The following is a 24,093-nucleotide window of genomic DNA, read 5'->3' on the forward strand; positions in this document are numbered from 1 at the left end:
AATAATTATTTGGAATCGATGAAATTTAAAGAGAAAAATCCCTTATTTTCAAACAAAACATGAATACTGTAAATAGGGGCAAAGAAAAGAAACAAAAACCTAATTAATAATAATGTGAGCTTTACCGAAGAGCCGCTTTCCAGTATTAGGAGTCTGATTAAAAGGACAGGTCTGGAGGGTGAGCTTTAGAGTAAGGGGAGCCACAATAGATCCAAAGGGGTCGCAGTGGCGTAGGTCTTGAGGCCGCCCTAGTTTAATCTATCTATAATAATGTATCTGTTTGGTAGTAGTATAATATGCATATTGAGAGAAAAAAGAAAATCAGTTCAGTCCTAGAACCCTAGTACTTTTCTTCCAAATTTTATTTCGATCACAGGTAGCGGAACAAGAAATTCTTTTTTAGAGCATTTGGCCGTCGTTAAAGATTCTAACCTGTCCCCTCCTATGTTTCTAAGTGAACTATTAATTTCACAAAATTATCAGTTTCTCAAGTAAAAAGTATTTATATTTTCGTATTATTAAGTATTATATTTAATTTAGAGTTTCGAGATAACATGCCTGTTTTTAGAAAAGCAGGCATTAATTTAGTAAGCAGCTAAAAAAATTGGAACAGACTTAACGAATGGTGTTTAAACTTAAGCCATCCGAAACAACCCCCTTGGCTTTAGGAAATTCTCAGAAAAACCTATGAGAGAGAGAAATTTATAGGGAAGTAGAAAAAAAATTTTGCTCAAAGTTGGACTGTATTAGGTATTCGCAAAACTGATTAGCTGGAAAAACCTCGTTGGAGAGACCTGAATTCAACTATATGTATCCAACGTAAATGAAATAATTAGTAATCAGGTTTCGCTGGCAATATGGGACTGTTTTTACAAATGCCCAAAGAGCATTTGTGTATATTTAGCGTCCCTCAGTAAAGCACTATCAAAAATGAAAGCCGAAAGAAGAAATTGAGCATTACTTTATGATCAGTTATAAATAATACACTTTTAAATGTACTGAGAAGTATGATTACTTTCAATAGTCAAGTTACCTTTATACACATTCTGCAGTATTTGCAATAAATTAAGAGCTTCTTTTCGTAACTTTGTATGCTTAGTAATACCTAAAAAACATAAATTACAATAATTATAGACAGTTTAAGAACTTAAGAATCTTTTCATGCTTAATGCAAAATTATTGGAGTTAAGATAGAGCAAAGTTCAAGGTATAATGAAAAAGATGACACTATAACCCTCTAAACACGGGCAACAAATCGGTGACTTTTTAGCAATTTTATTGGGAACAATAGAAAATATATAGACAGTACTCGCCAGCCTATTGAATTTCAATAGCTAACATACATTTCACATCAGTTGATTTGCTCTCTTCCTTTGAGTGCAATTCTTGCACTGTTTGTGTATTTTTTATGATAATTTTTTGCTATCACGACCATAGTTTCTAGATATAAAAAGCATTTGTTCAAGCAAAACTGACGGAATCGCTGAAATAGTCACCTACATTTCTATCATCCAACCACACCCAACTAGTTAAGTTTTACACTTATTTAAAGGGTACTTCATGCTTTTTTTTTTTTGTAGCTAAAACAAAACTAACTCAAAGCAAGGTCCAAGGCGGTGATAAAGCTCTCATTAAGTCTGGTCACTTGTCCATGATCTCCGTCTCTTAATAATGATTTACTTTTGTCAGCTATTGAACACAGAGAAGACATCACTGCAACTTGAACTTGTCTAGTTGAACCTCTTAATCTTTGAACACATCCTCCTACTATATCTTCACAATACTTCTCTGAAAAAAATAAACAAGGATAGTGTGAGACGAAAGCATATTTGAAATCAAATTCTCTACAACTTCTGATGGAAAAAAGTCTGAAAGTGGTGGGAGGTATTAAATACATTCGTGCTAGACGGATAAAAACCCTTCATTTTTTGTTTATATCAACAACTTTTATCGAAAGCATTTTTCCAAGGATATACGATTAAGGCCTGACCTAGTGAAGCGAATAGTTAGCCTTTTTTCTTTATGTATCATTTACTTTCAATGTTGTTCATCCCTTTTAAAAGAGAAGTAAGTTGCTAAAAAATCGAACTTGGAGAAAAAATGATATAGGGTAAGGTGAATAATAACTAATATATATACACTTGTTAACTAAACAACCACTACACAGTTAAACATATAGATAATAAAGTCAGCTAATATGACTGCAGTTGGTCTTCCAGTCACACCTCCGAGTACAATTCCCGCATGTAGAACATTCAAGTCTACTCCTAGCTAAACCCATTACTTCACCAAATCTGCAACCCAACCCGGATGTACGCGCCTGAAGCCAGAAGAAGACCATTATAGCATTTGAGAACTCCAGTTCGTTGCCCACAAGAATCAATTTCCGATAAGATCTCCAAGTTGACAGAAGCTTTCTCCCATACTTGTCGCAATAGCCAAAACTACCTTTTTGTGACTGTTAGGCGTAACGCAGATATACGCTGTAGCTGTTATCTATTTAATGCCTTACAATTAAGTATTTGTACAAAACAATTAAACATTAAAAACCTAAATTAATTCTTCCATTAATATAAGTCCTTATCAATTGCATCTTTGGTAAGCCAACTTCACGGCACTATACCGTTACAGTTACGAAAGCAGAAGAGCGAACTTCATGAAATTGTTTTACTTTTTTTAGTTTTTAACGAATCGAAAAATGCCTGCGAAGATTTCTATAAACTTATTAATTTTGACCACTCCATCACAATTATAACTTTTGTTGGAAACATTTTTCTAAGAAAATTCATTAGGGCAGTTATGGCATAGAGTAGGCCCCACCTTAAGTGCAATCGCATGACCTAAAAACACAAGTATTCGAATGAAGAACCTTAAAAATAGAAAAGTAGTATGGGTTTCACATTTTTTTTTTTTTTCCTGGTTGCATCGATTTCTTGGCCATTAGCAATACTTTATACTTATTTATTTACAGAATTTCATAGAAATAAAACGAGGACGGGGTGATAGTGTGGTGGTTATGAAGCCTGGATTTGTAGGTAGTTGATGCTCAGCTCAAATCTCGAGAGTAGCAACTTTTTATTGGTTAGGAAAATTGTTAATAGTTAAGTATGTGCTTTTGCCCCTGACTATGAAATCTAATTTGGTAGATTTCTCGGTTGAAAAAAAAAAATTATTTATTTTTTTCACTTTTAGAAATATAAAGAAAGAAATATTAAAGACGAAGGTTTCTATATCTACTCTGAAACAAAAATAAAAAAAGAAGCAGTTCTTTTACTATGTAATAATTTCACCAACCTTGCGTACTTTGCATTTTTGGCCAAGATTTCGATAAAGTTTCATAACAAGTTTCTAACATTAAATATTTATTATTGTATTTTTCCCCGTTGTCCTTATCACCACTTTCAAAATCACTGTCATCCTAAAATAAATATTATGTTCCATTATAAAATTAAAAGTTTTGATAAAAATAAATAAACTTTCAATATTTAAAGCATAATATACTTTATTGAAAATTTCATTTAGAATCTCAAACAATTTATCAAAGTAATCGGTTGAAAGCGAAGCCATAACATCTCCAACAGCTCGTAACGCATGTCTTTTATAAATTGCATTTTCTTTTTTACACTCCTTCAACATTGCTTCAATAAGGTGGAATTCAATTTCAGTTCCTTCAATACACCTGTTAGTGAATGAAAACTCTGCTTATTAACAATAAACGTATTACACATCTTCAAAAATGATCATAAACAAAATAATACTTGGGATATTTCATAAGCGCTGCTAGAGCATGCAGTAAGTCTTCTTTACCATCCCAAGTCCTTCCAGAGAGACTTCCAATAAGTAGATTTAGCAATGAATGTCGTCTAGCGTCTTGGAGATCTTCACCTCTTCTTTGGCATAGAGTAGCTATGGCTCTTCCAGCCTAAAGCACAGAAACTTTTAGTGAAAACTGAATTCTTGCAGAAAACTTATTAGCTCTCCTCTTTCGGTGCGTGACTCAGGATATCCAAAAGGGCCTAATACGGTTTTTGCCCTACATTCTTTTCGTTCCACTTAACTATCTAAACTTCCCACAATTAGGGGGTCACAACAGAACTTTTTCTCACTGTTTACAAATTTAGAAATATGTCCACCGAAACTATTGGATTTGGCGTTGACCAGACAAATAGTCATAATCAAAAATTAGCCAGTAACTTGTAACTTCATATAAGCAGTAAATCCTAATACTAACGAAGTCATCAACAACAAAAAAAAGTTGACTTTACCTGTGCTTTAACTTTCCACAACTGTGATCCCAGAGCAGCTTCACAGAAATCCACTATTGCTCCCTCAGAGTTGGCCATAGCTCCAAATCCGGCGTCAAGATCCTCCCATAAATTTCCCCATTCTTCAAATTCTGTATTATTTTGTCCATCTACTTTGGAAAAATAAAACTAGAAATAACTTCCGAGAATAATTTTTCATTATAATTATAATTATATTACATTACTTGGGACAAAAATTTTGTTAAACAAAAGGAAGATGGTATTATGATTATCACACATTTATAAAAGCAATTTGCCTATCTACTCGTATATCTTTTCACTTGCCTGGTACTTTTTCTAGATGTTTTGCAAAGAAAACCAATGGTAACGTAAGATCCTGTTTGTCGCGAATACAATCTTGGCTGTAAGTAACTATCGCTTGAAGTGTATGACAAACAGCTCTTCTTCCTGCCTCCTCTGAAATACAGAGAAACTTGATGTGACAAAATAAAGAGGTGAATACTGTATCAAAACATCAATATAAGTATCACTTGAAGAAATATATCCATAACTAACTAGACAAAGTTCTGTATACTTGAAAAAAATCTTTGAAACTTTAAAAATGATAACCAATTATTAAAATTTTAAAAACACAGAATTTAAGTAAAAAAGGGTAAAAATAATAATAATAATAAAAATAAAGGGAAGGGATTAGCTATGAGGTTAGCATACTGGACTCCCACGCGGAGGTCCCGGGTTCGAATCCAGCTGCTGACTCTTAGATTTTCTCTTCCTAGGAGCTTCTTACAGCTCACTGTCCGGTGATGGACAGTGTTGTCTGTAACGAGAGAACATTGTCCGGAGGCCGGCAGTGCACTGGAAAAAGCTCCGGGCGCTAATGACCTCAGCTGTTGATGCGCCAAAAAAAAAAAAAAAAATAATAATAATAATATAAACTCTATCACACAGTTAAGTGATTAATATATTTAGAAAGTTCACTTAAAACTATATAGATTCTGAAGTTTTAACCACACTGCTATAATAACCAAAAGCTTAATGGTATAACATCCAAAGAATCTGAAGAATGGTTTACATCTGTAATATGAATAGAAATGGTAAAAAAGTCAGAGCGGCTATCATGAAAGATCAAAGATTTATTTTATTTTTTCAAGCCTTAAAACATTGTAAAAATAAAATAAATAACCATTTACATCTAGCCGACTATTATGACATATTGCAACAACGGCCAAAAATTCTATCAATTCATCAATAAAATTATAATTTATTATAATTATATGTAATAAGTCTAATGTAATTACCATGTTTTTCTAAATAGAGTGCTTTGAGCTTTTCTAAAAGACGTACGACGCTTGAATCTTTAGCAGTCCTTAGAATTTGTCCAATGCAGGAAGCATAATGGTTACGAAGACCTGGACTTCTATCCGACAAGCCATTCAGGAGTCCACCAAGAAATTTACCTAATATTCAAATTACAAGGGAAAAAATACAATATCAGGTCAAATAAGTAAATTTTAATAATAATTACAATAGAGGAAAGGGTTTAGCTGACTAGCTCAGTAGTTAGCGCACTCCCATGAGGGGATCCTTGGTTCATATCCAATTACCGGACCTAAGATTTAATAATCACAGATGTTGATGCAACCTAATTCAAATAAATGAATACATAGAACCTTATAAATATATCTTAATACCCCTCAAAAAAAAAAACTGTTGAAGAGCCCAATAGAGATGCAATAAAGAAATTGGTGCCCAAAAAAAGATTTTCTCATGCCATTGCTGACAACAACCTTCTCCTAAATTTCTATAATAATTAAATTTTTAATAATGTTAAGGTTCTGATATTGAAGTTAAAATAATAATAAAAGATCTGCGAATTCCACACACTTTTAATACTACTAACCGACATAAGGCTGAAATTCTTCTTTGGTTAAATGATGACTCAGAAGTACCACAAAATGAGATGTTGCGATTCTTGTACCAAAGCCAGCTGAAGGTTTAAGTAGATCTAACATTTCAGACTGCATGCCGCCAAGCATTTCAGCATCAACATAAGGAACACACTAAAAAAAAAAAAAAAAAAAAAAAAAAAAAAAAAAAAAAAAAAAATTGGTTAAGGCAATATTAAAATTCAACTTTCATTATTCTATTATAAATATAAATTTTTAATCTGATTACATTTTTTAGGTTTTTAAAAGTTTTATTTAGGTTGAAAAAAAAAATCAAATCAGAAGTTGAAAACGAAAAGTTCTGAGGCTTCTTCTGACATAACTTCTAGTAGCAGAATGTTACAGAAGTGTTGGGCCCAATACGGTTCAAGTTATAGAAAATTAAGGGTAAGATTTTGAGGAGAAAGATTAATAGGTACTAAACTAGATACTAAGGCACAAACCTTTGTTTTACAGCAGTTACATACGTGAAAAAGTGAACTTTTTAACCTCAAAATACTTACAGTGACTAACGCTTGTACAAGATAATGAGATTTCATTGCTGGCACTCTAGCTACATCTAAAGCTTCACTAGCAGCAGCAGAAACTCCAGACACTCTTACAGCAAAGGCGTTTAACAAAGAATTTTCTAGGTCAGCCCCAGCTCTTAACAGAGCTAGCACGATACTTGGTGTATCTTCCCTTGGAATGGATCCTTTTACTACTTCGGTCAACGTAGAAATGCTGAAATATAAAAAAAGAATGTATTAAGTAACAAAATAGTACCTACTAATTTAAAACAATTAAGGCAAAACCAAATAATTTATCTGATAATTTATGAAAAAAAAAAAAATCCAATGAGAAATGTATTAATCACTTTCATTGATATTTTTGTGGTATACCCAAACAATCCTTAGTTTTATCAACCTAAATATGAAGACAAAGATTAAGATATTTATATATTATGTAACTGTGCGATACTTGGAAGTAAGTAAGTTCCAGGAACCTCTTGAAAACTTACCTTACACTTCTAATTTCAGGAACCCTGCTTTTAATTCCTACATCTAGTATAATTGGCAGAATAATACCAGCCATTTTTCTACCAGCTTTGCCCATATCTTTCTGGCATTCTCGGATACAAATCTGGGAAGTAGAAACAAATAAATATATTTATGCAAATTCAAAAAAGTATAAAACATTTCAATGAATATAATGAATAAAGATAAAAGTAAAGATGATTGAAAAATGACGATGACGCCAACACTGGCCTAGTAATCTGCTACTTTGATTAGGTACTTCTACTTTCACATAAATTATGTTATTCAACAATAATAATATTGACTCATAAATTTGCTACACAAATGCTGCAATAGAAAGGAAAATTATTATAATTACATTACATTTTTCTTGCGTAAAATATGTTTCACAACCCTGTCCCTAGGCTGAAAACTAAAAAAAAAATAATTAAAAAGTTATGACTGAAAATGGCAATTATTTGTATACCTTTTGGACCAAAAAACACAGTCACAAAAAACTATGAACAATATTCTACAAAATGCTACAATGTAATACCCATACCTCGACACTGAAAGGTAAACGAGGATTGACTAAGAAGAAGAAGAAGAAGTAATACCCATGTTTGTAGTAAGAAAAATACTGTATTCTTTTATGCAGACAGAAGTTAGACGAAATGTAGCCGGAAACGTTTCAATATTGAAAAATCAGAATTCGGTGACTGTTAAGGCTCACACAGTTTTAATTTTTCGTTCAAAGAAATATCAGATACATAATTACATTTACAATTATTATAATCAGTAAAACAAAGTTAATGTTACGTTATTATGAAATCATAATAATTTTTAAAATAAATAATTAAGTAGATAATGTCTTGCGTGACACTTTCACCTAACCTTCTTTAATGCTGAGAGACAAGCAAACTTACAGATATGACTTTTTTAAAAATATCTCTCACTTCGAAAGAGCTGAATGTTTAATTACCATCACATGCTATAGACAGATTGTACCTCATAAAACAATCAATATTAACTCTTATGTGTTTTCATCATTGGAAAAAGCTCAAAATATTTTTATTCTTTTGTTTAAAATACATTTGTACGGTTCATTTTACTGACTTTTGATAATATTTTTGCAGTAGAAGTGGCGGTATTCCTGGTTCCTTCATGAATGTCGTCCATTACTCTGTACAACTGTCTCCAAAGTTCTCCAATTTTTTCTGGCTCATTCTATTCAAATACAAAAAAAAGTTTTATTTCAATAAAAAAATCTAAAATTCTTTTTTTATAAATCGTGTTTGGCTACTGTTTTATTTAAGTACCTTTAACAGATTGTTTCCTCCTATTCCCCGAATAAAATCTTGAAATCCTAGACAACAAGAAATCCTAACTCTCCAATGAACTGCTGTCAAATTTACCAGCAAATCGTTGAAGATTTCTTTGTAATACTTCTCAAGCTGATCAATATTAAGGATTTATTATTATTATTTTAATTTAATTACAGCTCAAATATATTATTTCCAAATTTTATACTAACTGTGTCAGGTGGTGCAAGAGAAGACCAAATTGATGCCATTGACTGTTGAATATGCGGCACAGGATCATACTGATATCTATAAAGTTTCACCAAAACTTGAGGAAGATGGGTATCTAAATCTGTACCAGCTTTGCTAACTAACGAAGATATTGTATACGCAGCGCCCTATAAACAGTATAATACTAAATAAAGTAAAGTAATCGCCTATTTTTTCGGGTGGGGCCTAAGGTCCAACAACCGATTAGGTGGTCGAGGATGGGGTTAGAAGCACATACTTTACTATTATCATTTTTTCTAACAAATAAAAAGTTATTACACACGGAAAACGAACTGGGGATTTCTCACTTACAAATCCACGTTCATGACCACTAGACAAACACTCACTCTTAGTAAAACACTAAATAATATGAATTTGTTTAATTTAAAAAAATACAATAAACGTCCAACTAGGCAGCGTCATAAAACTTTCTTCAACCACAACACAAACAAATATTTCATCCTTCAATAATACGATTAAAAGTAAGTGGAAATTTAAAGAAAATTATTTCAAGATAATAGTAATTAAGAAATAAATAAGTAAGTTTTAAGAAATGAAAAAAGTTAAGTAGAGAAGTACTTTAAAAAAGAAAATGTCCATCACCGAATGCTGAAAAAAAATTGAATAAATTTAAAAGAAGACGTTTCATGATCCCCAAAATTTTATACCCAGATTCAATACTTAAGAGACCGTCAATTCTTTACCCGGCTACTTGAAAAAGACAAATCTAAAATACTCATGACCTACGTGGGCTTAGAGCTATGGGCCAATAAACCAACAAACAGACAAACAATTCAGTTCGCTCCAAGTTACTCCAACATATCGCTGAGCTTCATTTACGTATGTAACTTTACTCTCCATAAGGACCTCAACATCCGCTACATAAAACAACGCGTGGACAACAAATTCCATACTGCTCTCTCTCTCTCTCTCACACACACACGCAGAGAGAGAGTGAGTGAGAAAGAAATACGTTTATTAATGTCCTGGGACATTAGTCCCTTAAGGACAACAAAAAATACAGACATAAATTTAATGAACAAAAATTTCTCCTCTGAGTTGCTGCTAAATTAATAATAATAATAATAATAATAATAATAATAATAATAATACTTTATTATTTTTTTTAAATGTACAAACGATAAATTAACAAAAAAAATAAAACTTAAGTAAAGAAAAAACAAAACTGAAAAAGGCGAACAAGTATTAAAAGCATGGCAAAATGCCGTTTGCCAGAGTTTACTTCGTTGATTACATATCAAAATAACAAAATACGAGTATAATATCACTTGACATAAAAAAAAATAAAAATAGAAGAATAAGAAAAAGAAAAAATACTGAATAAATAATTAAAAAGAACCACTTGAATTAAATTAAAAATAATATCAATATACCTAAATATAAACACACCAATACAAATTACCATATATGTGAGAATCCCTTAAATAAATTTATAGAGTAAAACATAAAAACAAATCAAAATTAAATAAAAGAATAAAAAATACTAAGAGATGTCTGAAATCCATTCAAACCTTATTTTCCAGGCATGGCGGGCGTAAGAAATCAGGACGCGGCATGAAACCTTGTCATTTAAATAATTTAAAATTTCCCCTCTATTAAGAAAACCCTTGCCAAAATACAGTAGCCTGAGTTCCGACAGAAGAGAACACTCGCCCAAAAAGTGGTAAGAGTCTTCTCGAACATTTGAGTTACATAGAGAGTTACATAGAGAGCATCTCTCGACATCTGGATCTCTTTGTAACCAAGGTCTGTAATTCAGGAAAAGTAACTCACTCCTCAGTTTGAAAAGCCAACGCAGATCACGGAATTCCAGATGATTAAAAAAAGACACTGTAGTCAAATCTCTATGCTCAGAAATCAATACTCTGTAAAGAAGAAAACGGTCAGTACTCAAAGCGCGATCTGCAGCCTCCCCACGGCGGGCGGCCTCGATTTGAGACACAAGCCCAGAGAGAGTAGCGTTCCAACTAGGCAAACTTTCTAAGGATCCAGAAATGTTCAAATTGTAAAGACGAGTTAGGGAGCGCCAGTGTTTAAACCAGAATGCATTCCTTTTTATTATTTGAAGAGCGGTGATCTTAGGAAGACGAAAATCATCCATCGACAAGACTTTAAGGCAGTATTTAATATGCAACTTCAGTGTAAAAGAATGAATAGAGTCCAAAGCAGTTTCAATGGTCAACATATAATTGGGAGTACAAGAAGGCAGAGCAAACAACTTTTTAAGAAAAAAACGTTGAAACTTTTCCAAGCAGTCAAAGGATTGAAACCCCCAGATTTGGCAACCGTAACACACGACAGCCCGCGACACGCTATTGAAAACTTGAAGTTTAACATCCAAAGGGACATTTTTATTGAGTATAAAACTGGACCAAACCGTGTTTACGCCCAGTTTAGCTGTGGAAATCCTACTCTCAAGCTGAGGAAGGAAGGACAATCGAGGGGTCAGGATAACACCAAGATATTTATATCTATTCACGATTTCTATCTGCTGATCTCTGTAGAACCATTTCTCTGAAGAGGACAATCTACCGCCTTTCCGAAAGACCATTATTTTAGATTTCCTAAGGTGAACAGTGAGATTCCACTGTTCGCAATAGTAACCGAGAATTTTAATATTTCTTTGAAGGGAAATCGGATTATCAGCTATGAGAACAGTATCATCAGCATATAATAATACGTTAATCCTGACCCTGTCGACTATCACTCCCCCCTCCAAGAGCAAATGCAAATCATCCACGAAAAGAGCGAACAAAATTGGACTCAACAAACAGCCCTGCCTGACGCCTGAACTCACACGAAAAGGTTCAGATATCCCATCAGCAGTACGTACTGAAGAAGCTGCAGAGGCGTACATTGCCTCTATTACATTGATAAATTTGGTCGATACCCCTAAGTTGAATAATTTTAAAAATAATGAGTTGTGATTTATTGTGTCAAAAGCTGACTTAAAATCAACAAAGAAACAATATAGTTTTTGGCCTTTATTTAATAGCTTAAGGTTAATTAAGTTAATAAGAATGAAAATATTATCAACTGCGGAGTAACCGCGTCTAAACCCGGCTTGGAATTCACATAACAAGTTATTAGTTTTCACGAATTTTTCTAGTCTAGAAAGAAGAAGAGCTGTGAAAATTTTGGCTAAAGTATCCAAGCAAGAGATGCTCCTATAATTATTTAACTCATTAATGTTGCCGTTCTTGAAAAGCGGAAATATAATAGAATGGCCAAATGAATCAGGCAGTAGGCCTAAGTCAAAAATATAATTGAAAAAAAGCCAGCAGTCTGTCAATAAAGCAGGAAGGAGAGAACTTATAAAATTCATAAATAATACAATCAGGTCCAGGAGCCCTATTAGACTTGAGGTCAGTAAGAATAGGCATGAGTTCTTCAGGTGTGAAGGGTGAATCCAAAAAAGATGAAGTAATAAATGGGGCTGCAAATAAAGTAGGAGAGACTGTAGGGGGGTTCAATATATTTCTGAAATGGCATACCCACTCCTCCATCGGGATATTCCCACAAACGAAGGTTTTTCGACGAAGGCGATTAACAAGTTTCCAAAACTCTTTGGAATCAGAGGCGGCTTTAAATTGCCAATCGAGAAATCTCTTTACGTGCTCAGGCATCAGTGGTGTTATATCGACACGGGGGGAGGCGTTCTGCTATACCGAAAAATACTATTTAAATTATTTTTACTAATTTTTCCCCCGTAGGTATCTGATAAATTATCGAATAATGCAATAAAAATTGATATCGTAAAAATGTCCAATATAAACATGTTTTCAACATTATATTTCCGTTTTCATACTTCTAGTGTAATGCAGAATCAAAAAAGTTAACCAAATATTTTCCTAAAGTAAAAGAAAGTAAAATCTAGATCATTGAATGAAAGTGAAAGAGCACCATTTTATGTACTGGATAACTGTGCTTTTATTGGTGAGGGTGTAGCTTACGGTGTCACTACGTCATCAGCTACAGTCCGCCCCATCACACATTCCGTTCGCCAATGAGATTAGCCAACTGTTTTTGGTAATTATTTCTAGGAAAAATAGTATTTAAATTTTTTTTACTAATTTTTCCCCCGTAGGTATTTGATAAATTATCGAATAATGCAATAAAAATTGATATCGTAAAAATGTCCAATATAAACATGTTTCCAACATTATATTTCCGTTTTCATACTTCTAGTGTAATGCAGAATCAAAAAAGTTAACCAAATATTTTCCTGAAGTAAAAGAAAGTAAAATCTAGATCATTGAATGAAAGTGAAAGAGCACCATTTTATGTACTGGATAACTGTGCTTTTATTGGTGAGGGAGTGGCTTACGGTGTCACTACGTCATCAGCTACAGTCCGCCCCATCACACATTCCGTTCGCCAATGAGATTAGCCAACTGTTTTTGGTAATTATTTCTAGGAAAAATAGTATTTAAATTTTTTTTACTAATTTTTCCCCCGTAGGTATTTGATAAATTATCGAATAATGCAATAAAAATTGATATCGTAAAAATGTCCAATATAAACATGTTTTCAACATTATATTTCCGTTTTCATACTTCTAGTGTAATGCAGAATCAAAAAAGTTAACCAAATATTTTCCTAAAGTAAAAGAAAGTAAAATCTAGATCATTGAATGAAAGTGAAAGAGCACCATTTTATGTACTGGATAACTGTGCTTTTATTGGTGAGGGTGTAGCTTACGGTGTCACTACGTCATCAGCTACAGTCCGCCCCATCACACATTCCGTTCGCCAATGAGATTAGCCAACTGTTTTTGGTAATTATTTCTAGGAAAAATAGTATTTAAATTTTTTTTACTAATTTTTCCCCCGTAGGTATTTGATAAATTATCGAATAATGCAATAAAAATTGATATCGTAAAAATGTCCAATATAAACATGTTTCCAACATTATATTTCCGTTTTCATACTTCTAGTGTAATGCAGAATCAAAAAAGTTAACCAAATATTTTCCTGAAGTAAAAGAAAGTAAAATCTAGATCATTGAATGAAAGTGAAAGAGCACCATTTTATGTACTGGATAACTGTGCTTTTATTGGTGAGGGAGTGGCTTACGGTGTCACTACGTCATCAGCTACAGTCCGCCCCATCAAACATCCCGTTCGCAAATGAGATTAGCCAACTGTTTTTGGTAATTATTTCTAGGAAAAATAATATTTAAATTTTTTTTACAAATTTTTCCCCCGTAGGTATTTGATAAATTATCGAATAATGCAATAAAAATTGATATCGTAAAAATGTCCAATATAAACATGTTTTCAACATTATATTTCCGGTTTCATACTTCTAGTGTAATGCAGAATCAAAAAAGTTAACCAAATATTTTCCTAAAGTAAAAGAAAGTAAAATCTAGATCATTGAATGAAAGTGAAAGAGCACCATTTTATGAACTGGATAACTGGGCTTTTATTGGTGAGGGTGTAGCTTACGGTGTCTCTACGTCATCAGGTACAGTCCGCCCCATCACACATTCCGTTCGCCAATGAGATTAGCCAATTGTTTTTGGTAATTATTTCTAGGAAAAATAGTATTTAAATTTTTTTTACTAATTTTTCCCCCGTAGGTATTTGATAAATTATCGAATAATGTAATAAAAATTGATATCGTAAAAATGTCCAATATAAACATGTTTTCAACATTTTATTTCCGTTTTCATACTTCTAGTGTAATGCAGAATCAAAAAAGTTAACCAAATATTTTCCTAAAGTAAAAGAAAGTAAAATCTAGATCATTGAATGAAAGTGAAAGAGCACCATTTTATGTACTGGATAACTGTGCTTTTATTGGTGAGGGTGTAGCTTACGGTGTCACTACGTCATCAGCTACAGTCCGCCCCATCACACATTCCGTTCGCCAATGAGATTAGCCAACTGTTTTTGGTAATTATTTCTAGGAAAAATAGTATTTAAATTTTTTTTACTAATTTTTCCCCCGTAGGTATTTGATAAATTATCGAATAATGTAATAAAAATTGATATCGTAAAAATGTCCAATATAAACATGTTTTCAACATTATATTTCCGTTTTCATACTTCTAGTGTAATGCAGAATCAAAAAAGTTAACCAAATATTTTCCTAAAGTAAAAGAAAGTAAAATCTAGATCATTGAATGAAAGTGAAAGAGCACCATTTTATGTACTGGATAACTGTGCTTTTATTGGTGAGGGTGTAGCTTACGGTGTCACTACGTCATCAGCTACAGTCCGCCCCATCACACATTCCGTTCGCCAATGAGATTAGCCAACTGTTTTTGGTAATTATTTCTAGGAAAAATAGTATTTAAATTTTTTTTACTAATTTTTCCCCCGTAGGTATTTGATAAATTATCGAATAATGCAATAAAAATTGATATCGTAAAAATGTCCAATATAAACATGTTTTCAACATTATATTTCCGGTTTCATACTTCTAGTATAATGCAGAATCAAAAAAGTTAACCAAATATTTTCCTAAAGTAAAAGAAAGTAAAATCTAGATCATTGAATGAAAGTGAAAGAGCACCATTTTACGAGGGGGTACCCATAAAAAACCGGAATTATTTTTTAAAAGCTATTTATTTACAAATTTTTTACAGAACAACCTTATCCCCTTCAAAATACTCTCCATTACAACTAATACATTTGTCCCACCGGTGCTTCCACTGTTCGAAACATTTTTTGTAGTCATCTTTAGAAATGGCTGACAGCTCCTTCTTCGTTTTTTTCTTGACCTTTTCAATGTTGTCAAATCGGTGACCTTTCATGCCCTTTTTCATTGCGTGGAAATAAGAAAAAGTCGCACAGAGCCAGGTCAGGCGAGTAAGGTGCGTGGGGCAGCGGAACCATGCCATTCTTAGCCAAAAACTGTGTAACAGAGATGGCTGTGTGTGCAGGTGCATTGTCGTGGTGGAAGAACCAGTCTCCTGTTTGCCACAAATCGGGTCTTTTTTGGCGAACACTATTGCGCAATCTTTTCAAAACTTCCAAATACAAGGTTTGATTGACGGTCTGACCTGGGGGGGACAAACTCTGAATGGACTACGCCTTTGGCATCAAAAAAGCAAATCAGCATTGTTTTGATGTTTGACTTGACTTGACGACATTTTTTTGGTCGGGGTGAAGATGACGTCTTCCATTGGCTCGACTGTTGCTTTGTTTCTGGGTCATAACCATAGCACCATGACTCATCACCAGTAATGACCTTTGACAGAAAGTCTGGATCAGTTTCAGGCTGTTGTTTCAAAGCACGACATGTTTCAACTCGATGTTCTTTTTGATTGTCAGTCAGAACTCGAGGAACAAACTTGGCAGCAACCCTTTTCATCCCCAAATCTTCCGTTAAAATTCGCTGAACCGAGCTCCAAGATAACCCACTACTCTCTGATAGTTGATCAATTGTCTGTCGACGGTCTGTGAACACCAGCTCTCGAATTTTTTTCAAGATTTTCGTCGATTCGGGCAGTTGATGGACGTCCAGAACGAGGTTTGTCATCAATCGAGATGTCGCCATTTTTAAACCGAGTAAACCACTCGTATACTTGAGTTTTTCCCATAGCGTCATCTTTGTAAGCTGTTTTCAACATTAAAACAATTTCAGCAGCATTTTTGCCGAGTAGAAAACAAAATTTCAGAGCTGCACGTTGTTCACTTAAACTTGCCATCATAAAAAACGAAAAAAGAACAAAACAGCGCTGGTAAAAACAATCACTGCAGATGAACAGAACAAGCCAGGCAGACAACACAGGCAGGACTGAACTGGCAAGGAATTGCGCTATACACGTCTAGCGGCAGAAATGCGTACTACATAAGCTCCATGCGCGGCAACGCAATTCCGGTTATTTTTGGGTACCCCCTCGTATGTACTGGATAACTGTGCTTTTATTGGTGAGGGTGTAGCTTACGGTGTCTCTACGTCATCAGGTACAGTCCGCCCCATCACACATTCCGTTCGCCAATGAGATTAGCCAACTGTTTTTGGTAATTATTTCTAGGAAAAATACTATTTAAATTTTTTTTACTAATTTTTCCCCCGTAGGTATTTGATAAATTATCGAATAATGCAATAAAAATTGATATCGTAAAAATGTCCAATATAAACATGTTTCCAACATTATATTTCCGGTTTCATACTTCTAGTGTAATGCAGAATCAAAAAAGTTAACCAAATATTTTCCTGAAGTAGAAGAAAGTAAAATCTAGATCATAGAATGAAAGTGAAAGAGCACCATTTTATGTAATAAATGAAACGAACACCCGAGTTTAGAGGTCTTTGTATTCAGTTCCGCAGTCAGGTCCAAATAAACAAGAGCAATGAGTCTTGTATTACTATTACTTTTGGGGGGGGGGGGAGAGAGTGAGTGTGTGAGAGAATTTAGAATGGATTAGATCCATTTATGCAGAATCTCGCATCTCACAAAATCCCTAACAATTCTCCACGTCGGAAAACTGCAATGTCTGGCTTTCTTTGGGCCTGAGTGAATGGAATCTAGCACTAAATGCTCCCAAAATGTACTTCCCCCCTACTAGTCATCCCCACCACCATGGTGATCATCGATTTCCTTATTGTATTGATAGATTGTATACAAATTGCTGAATAAATTAAAAAATAAATTTAATCTTTTTAAGAAGAGACACCAGTTACCTTCTTGGAATTCCACACAGCATTATGGTTTGCAAGATGCATGAACTTGTATATAAGATCTGGTTGATTTAAATCTGTTGCTAATTGGCAAAGTTCTTTATAAGTTGACAGCTTGCCACTGTCGAAACAAATATGTGTTAATGATGAAAGCAAATTGATTTATTTTTTTAATTCTCAATCCCAATGATATACGAACCCAGAAGGAGTTTCACCCAGTTCTCCTTCCTGAAATAATTTAGTATCGTCAGATACTTTAGCCACCGATTTTCTTCCAGCAGTCAACTGATCAACGACTGTACGCAGAAGTTCTCTCTTCGCATTAGGATCTTGTGTAGCATCATATACTAATGATAACCCTTTACCTGCTCCTTCTTGCAATAGAGCTACAATAAGAAATTTCTTTTGTTTAAAAATGTTTACATGAGGTAATTCTAATTCTTGAGAAATTAAATATTATTTACCATTGCTATCAGAAAGTAAATCCATAAAACCACCCTGAATGTCACTTAATCTGCTGCTCATTGAGGGCAAGAAGTTGCATTGTTTAGTGATTGCTAATAACCAAAAACAAAGCGTCTGCAAAGAGAAGTCAAAATATTATTTGTTGAATCACTTTTTTTAACTGCTGTTATTATGGTTTTTTCCATTACTGTACTATAAGTTATGAAAGAAGTGGACACAAAATTATCTAATCATACATCTTTCCTCCACTTTTGTTCATGTTGGTCTAACTACATGGGTGATCTAAAATACCACTCAAAGGTCCAGGTACGGTTCATTAGACTGAGAACTTAAGAAATATTAATCGGAAAAGCGATATATGAAGAGTAGACCAAACGGGGAAAGAAGCTTCTCCTAATGCGTGTCCAGTATAGCTAATGATCATGTTGGAGGATGACTAATCAATGATTTTAAGTGTTTTTATTGACCTGCTTCTTCCTTCCGGCTGAGATGCAAAGCAATTCTTTGCAAATTGTTAATAGCCTGATTCCCCTCCAATATTAACCAGTGATTGGTTAACCAGTAATTGGTAGCATTAATTGGTTTAGCATTCTGAGACCAAAGCTTTTCATCTTTTATAACAATTTGAAAAGAATAACGTTTGCTCTTGGAAATGTTCCTTACATAATTTTTCGCGATAACTCTTTTAACAACCAGTTAAAATAACAAAAAGGATAGTTCTAACTTAAACCTTAGGAGAGGGAAATAAGAAGTAAATATGAAAAATATATATTTGCATACTTGTCTAGTCGCTGGGTGTCTATCAGTGCTCAAACAACCTAAAATAGAGCCCAAAGTTTTCGATAAAGATTCATCTGCACTTATTATTATACCATTCGGTAGGCCGCGTCTTCTTTCTTCTTCCTTAGCAGGTTCCTTAGTCCAAGGATCTCCGGCCAAGGATGAACCCCGTCCAAGAATACAAGAAGCTACAGTTTCACCCGTAGCTAAACACAATTCCACATCTTTTATCTTAAACACAAAAACAAGAACTCATTGAAAGTTAATAATCTAATTTATTTTAAGTATTAAAAAAAAAATATTGTATATACCTGTTTACATGATTCCATCAATCTTTCTATGATTAAGTCTTTGTACTGGAAACTTTCTTCTGAAACGGCTAACTGACTAAGCGTGGTACACGTCCGGTCTTTTACCTAAAACAGAACAAATATATTTTCGTTTATTAATAAATAATACTTAGTACACTTAAGTCAGAACACGGAAGTCCAGCGTTTGAGTTCAGAAGCAATGAGATAAACTTTTTAAACCGACTTTCTGAAAGTTCTTTTACTGCAGATACACTTTGCTTTGATAGTTAAAGATGTGCAATTGTGGCAGTAATAAGGCTATGTGCCAGAAAATTAAAAAAAATTCTTAACGTTTCAAGTCTCAATTGCCTGGAAGCCCAGCTTAGACATATTCCCAGAAAAGCGGAGCAATAAGAAGAACGAAGATGGAAAGAATACCTGGAACACAGCATGTACAAAACCTACCTTTGAAGTTAGTTTAGTATCAAAGATCATATCGAGAAGTTTATTCGTTAATGTCTTTGAATCTTCGCTAGTAATAGGAAGAGGAGCTGGTATGCACATAAGTCCTAATGATGTTATGGCAGCGTTGCAAAGACTGGTATTGGATAGAAAATCACCTGCAACAGTGCATAAATAAAGTACAACAAACATCCATAGGGGTCGCGGTGGCGCAGGCCTTGAGGCCACCCTAATTTAATCTAATCTAACATTAATTGTATTTGAAAAGTAATGTGTAAAATATAAGAACTTTGCTATAAGATAGCCATATAAAAAATAATAAAAAAATTCTTAAACGAATCAGAAATGTAACGATTAAAATAACTAACTTATAACATGGATCGCCTCCTTGGAAATGGACCCACTTCTAGCAGTGAGATGGCCAAGTCTCAATACAGCTCCATGCACTTCCTCAAATTCTTTGTTTGGTTGTGCCATTTTACATGTTTCTAAGGCACACTGCTGCAATTCCTCAATTTCATGCATTGGCACTAAGAATGATAAAACTTCTGAAGATAGACATCGTACATCTTCTCGCACATGTTTGGTAAGTTGCTGGAATAGTTAAAAATATGTAACTTTGGATATGAAAAAGAACTATTTTTACTAAAAGTTATACATTTTATTTAAAGATTTTTATATTTATTGGCTTCAAATCAAATTATAAAATGTACATATTTACAGGAATAAAGAGGTTTCAGGCGATAGTGCCTATATACACTCAACAGAGCTTAAAATAACACAAAGTAAGAAAAATTAATATTAAATACTAAGGAAAAAAGAAGAAAAAAAAAAAAACCTTAACTACAAATAAACAGTACTAAAACAAAATATGTTTTAGTCTCTTATGTTTGTATTTTTTGTATGCAAGAGATGTTAGATCGTAATTAACTATATTGGATACATACAAGTGTGTGCTGGCTTCACACAAGCTGACAAATTTTTCTGAAAGAAGGTACACTTGCGTAGAGACACTGGCCACATCAAGTGTGGCATGCATGTAGTCGATTGGTGTCCAGCGAGGGTAGGACCCAATCAATCTCAAACATTTATTCTGCACGCGTTGTAATTTTTTATAGTTTGTGGGGCAAGTATTAGACCAGACTGGGGCCGCATATAGCAATACAGACCGAATATACAGGTAGTAAATTAACTTTTTATTTACAAAATTCAAGTTTGAAGTTTTATTGAACAGAGGAAATAAGCTACACAAAATACCGAGCGATTTGTTGCAAATTGAATTGATGTGTTTTGTAAACGTCAGCTTTGAGTCCAACACAACACCAAGGTACCTGACCTCTCTTTTCCAAGGGAGATCAACACCATTAACTTTTACAAAATTTATGACTTGGGGCCTCCTACGTGTAAACAAAATTATTTCAGTTTTCGCTTCATTGGGTTTTATTCTCCACTTATTAAAATATTTAAAACTTTTTCCAAGTGCAATAGAAAGATGCCTGGCTATTGTATCCACTCTAAAAGACGACAGAAAAAGTGCAGTGTCGTCAGCGTATAACGAGCATTTTGGTCTGAATTTAAGTTTTGTTATGTCATTTATGAAAATGTTAAAAAGTGTGGGACCAAGGACTGAGCCTTGGGGTACACCAGCCGCAATTTTTCTAAAGCCAGAAGTAGCGTTACCTACTGTAACACAAAATTGACGGTGTGTTAAGTAACTGTTAACAAAGTGGACTAAGTACTTCGGAAAGTTGTACTGTATTAACTTATAAATTAGACCATTATGCCATACGCAGTCAAAAGCCTTTTCCACATCGATCAGAGCCATCCCGGTGTGCTTATTTAGATTAAAATTGTGCTCAATTTCGTCAATAACTCTGGCAAGTTGTGCAGTTGTAGAGTGTCCCGCCCTAAAACCGAACTGATCAGGGGACAGAATATTATTATTCTCAATAAATGAACTAAGTCTTTTCAAAACAACACGCTCAGCAACTTTACTGAGACAAGGGAGCAGAGAGATAGGACGATAGCTACTGGGAAGAGTAGTATCTTTACCCACTTTGGGAACTACAATAATTTTGGCGGTTTTCCAGGTTTGTGGAAAATAGCCAAACATCAACATATAATTTATTAATTTAGTTATGTGTATTAAGCTTTTCCTGGATAAGTTTTTCATTATACGAGAGTTAATACCGTCCAAACCTGGGGACTTGCGATTTTTTTGATGAAAAATTATTCTCTTGAGCTCCATTGGTGAAGTAAGTTTACAATCCTCATGCTTGATACAAGGGGTAATAAATTTTCTGACAGCGGAAATTACGTGCCGCGTGAACGAAGGGACACCTAAGTCAGTATTCATGGAATGAACTTTAGCGAAGTAGTCCGCCAATGTGGCAGCTTTGTGTTGGGGACTGTAAGCATAATTATTTAGACTACTCAACTGTCTGTTGTTTGGTGGATGACTATTCAAGGAGAGAGGAGGAACATTCACAGAGTTATGACGTATGCCTTTGACAATTCTAAACAACTTATTGTCGTGTGGGGATAGTTTGGAAAGCAGATTGCTCCACGAGGAATTTCTATGCAACTGTAAAAGTTTAGACACCAAGCTAGCTAATTTATTAAAAACTCTTTTCATCCAGAGGAGACGGTGCCTTGAGTAAGCTTTTTTGACTAAGTTTTTTACTTTGATTAGGAGCGAAATTACAGGGGGTAGCTCTGAATAAGTGGTGGTAGAGTTACACATTGGAATAGATTGGAAAGCAGCATTCATCAGAATATCTTGTAAATTCACGACTAGAGTATCAATATCGTTTGTACTAGATATGGGCGGATTAATAACTATTTTTTCATCTACCAGAGACCTGAATTTTTTCCAATCGGCAGCCTTATAATTAAATACATGCACATTTTGCTGAGTTCTGAGAGAGCCACTAACACAGAATATAACCGGGTTGTGGTCAGAAGAAAGGGCGGTGTAAGTACGAGGTGTAATATTATAATGCAAATTTTTAGTCAAAGCCAGATCAAGCACACTGGGGCGGGCATTTGAACGATCAGGGTAATAGGTAGGCTTATCAGGAGCAACAATAGCAATACTGTGATTAAAACAGTAATCAAGCAATACTTTACCATTTCTATTACTACAGAAACAATTCCATGCTACATGCTTACAGTTCAGGTCACCAGCTAAGATAACATGCTTATGTAAATCAAGTAATAGTTGCAAATCTCTGATGTCTAATTTGACTGAAGGAGAAAGATAGGCCGCTAAAACTAACACCTCGATGTTTCCAATAGCCATTACAATACCAACTGCGACTAAAGTTTTAAGTTGAGGCAAGAGAATAGGAAAGTGTGTGATATTATTTTTGACAAGCAAAGCTACTCCTCTACCAGAATCGTTTCTATAAGTGGCATAGCCGCTAGATTTTAATTTATGCTTACTTTTAAGTAAGGTTTCATTAAGGATTATAACATCGATATTATACTTTTGAACATATTGAGACAGCTCGAGTGATTTATTAATAATGGACCTACAGTTCCAACTCATTATTTTAGTTCTAGAGATCATATTAAACTAAAAATACAATCAGCAATTATACTAATTTTACTTAATGCATCGGGAGCTTGCCTCAACCTCTCTATACATTGTTTTAATAGTAAAAAAATGTTACCTATATTAAAAGAAGAAAGAAATGACTTAAATTCATGCACTAAGTTAAACCATGAAAAATCAGCACTATTATCTGAAGAACTACAGTTCCATGCAGAAGAGGAAGCCTTTTGAGGATGTGCGGTAGAAGGGTTGGCCGTGGAGCGCCAAGCTGAGTTAGTTGGTGCAGCAGCGTTATATATGTTTGATTTTGGCAGAGAGGGAAATTCGTTAGAATTCAATTTAAATACAGGCTTAGCAGGCGACTTAAGTTCGTTAGCTGCACTTTGTCGAGCTTTTTTATGTTTTTGCAGCACAAGGCAACTTTCATGATTAGCTGGGTGACCACCACCACAGTTCGCACATACTGGAGATTTATCAGGTGCAGAGGTGCAGCTATCTGTAGTATGAGAGCCGGCACATTTTAGGCATTTAGGCTTACGATAACAATTTTTAGCTATATGATTAAATGCTTGACATTTGTAACACTGCGTGATTCCAGAAAAATTTTTGTATCGCTCCCAGTTAACAATACAGCCACACAATCTGTTTGTGGCCACAACGTCTTTGACATTTACTGACTTATCAAATGTTACTAAGAAAAGCGGGTACTTAATTATTCGACCAGACATCTCTTTCTTCGTCATTTGAGTTATTTTAATAGGGACTATGTGTTTTTCTTTTAAGTCGTCTTCAATCTCTTCGCAGGTAACATTTGGCGGCACGTTTCTTAACACTAATGTGCGGTTAATTTCATCAGCAGGCGTATAAGTGTGATATTCGAGCTTAGCTGATGTCACATCAGCTATGATTTTATTATAATCTTCTTTACATTTAGCTAATTTAAAGATAATGCAATGGTCAAGATGCCTGTTCTAGCTTACCTTAAAAAATTTCAGTTTCTCTTGCAATATTGGAGATGCAACATGTTTCAAACAGCCTACCACTTCCAAAAGTGCAGACAATCCAACTGAAGCTGTAAAACAGTTTCATTTCTTTAAAGAATTTTT

General features: G+C 34.1%; 1 protein-coding gene across 2 annotated transcripts in view; it reads right to left on the reverse strand.

Annotated features, from left to right (window-relative positions):
• Positions 1 to 24,093, reverse strand: part of LOC141450288 (proteasome adapter and scaffold protein ECM29) — a 33,844-nt gene that overhangs the window by 405 nt on the left and 9,346 nt on the right. The window contains exons 13-34 of one of the 2 annotated variants that reach the window (XM_074120580.1): positions 23,968 to 24,059; positions 19,800 to 20,025; positions 19,435 to 19,589; positions 18,991 to 19,095; positions 18,680 to 18,910; positions 17,899 to 18,013; positions 17,634 to 17,820; positions 17,438 to 17,555; positions 8,741 to 8,905; positions 8,526 to 8,660; positions 8,323 to 8,433; positions 7,212 to 7,333; positions 6,715 to 6,934; positions 6,166 to 6,325; positions 5,564 to 5,722; positions 4,590 to 4,721; positions 4,266 to 4,414; positions 3,759 to 3,922; positions 3,502 to 3,679; positions 3,295 to 3,418; positions 1,597 to 1,788; positions 1,034 to 1,105 (exon numbers count right to left, since the gene is read on the reverse strand). In XM_074120580.1, the coding sequence (XP_073976681.1) occupies positions 1,034 to 1,105; positions 1,597 to 1,788; positions 3,295 to 3,418; positions 3,502 to 3,679; positions 3,759 to 3,922; positions 4,266 to 4,414; positions 4,590 to 4,721; positions 5,564 to 5,722; positions 6,166 to 6,325; positions 6,715 to 6,934; positions 7,212 to 7,333; positions 8,323 to 8,433; positions 8,526 to 8,660; positions 8,741 to 8,905; positions 17,438 to 17,555; positions 17,634 to 17,820; positions 17,899 to 18,013; positions 18,680 to 18,910; positions 18,991 to 19,095; positions 19,435 to 19,589; positions 19,800 to 20,025; positions 23,968 to 24,059 (3,312 nt within the window). Of the gene's footprint in view, positions 1 to 1,033; positions 1,106 to 1,596; positions 1,789 to 3,294; positions 3,419 to 3,501; positions 3,680 to 3,758; positions 3,923 to 4,265; positions 4,418 to 4,589; positions 4,722 to 5,563; positions 5,723 to 6,165; positions 6,326 to 6,714; positions 6,935 to 7,211; positions 7,334 to 8,322; positions 8,434 to 8,525; positions 8,661 to 8,740; positions 8,906 to 17,437; positions 17,556 to 17,633; positions 17,821 to 17,898; positions 18,014 to 18,679; positions 18,911 to 18,990; positions 19,096 to 19,434; positions 19,590 to 19,799; positions 20,026 to 23,967; positions 24,060 to 24,093 lie in introns of both variants that reach the window. The other variant, XM_074120579.1, reaches the window with a different exon arrangement.

Source organism: Rhodnius prolixus, unplaced genomic scaffold, assembly GCF_049639745.1.
Source record: "Rhodnius prolixus isolate KJV_2025 unplaced genomic scaffold, Rpr scaffold_2, whole genome shotgun sequence".
NCBI lineage: Eukaryota > Metazoa > Arthropoda > Insecta > Hemiptera > Reduviidae > Rhodnius > Rhodnius prolixus.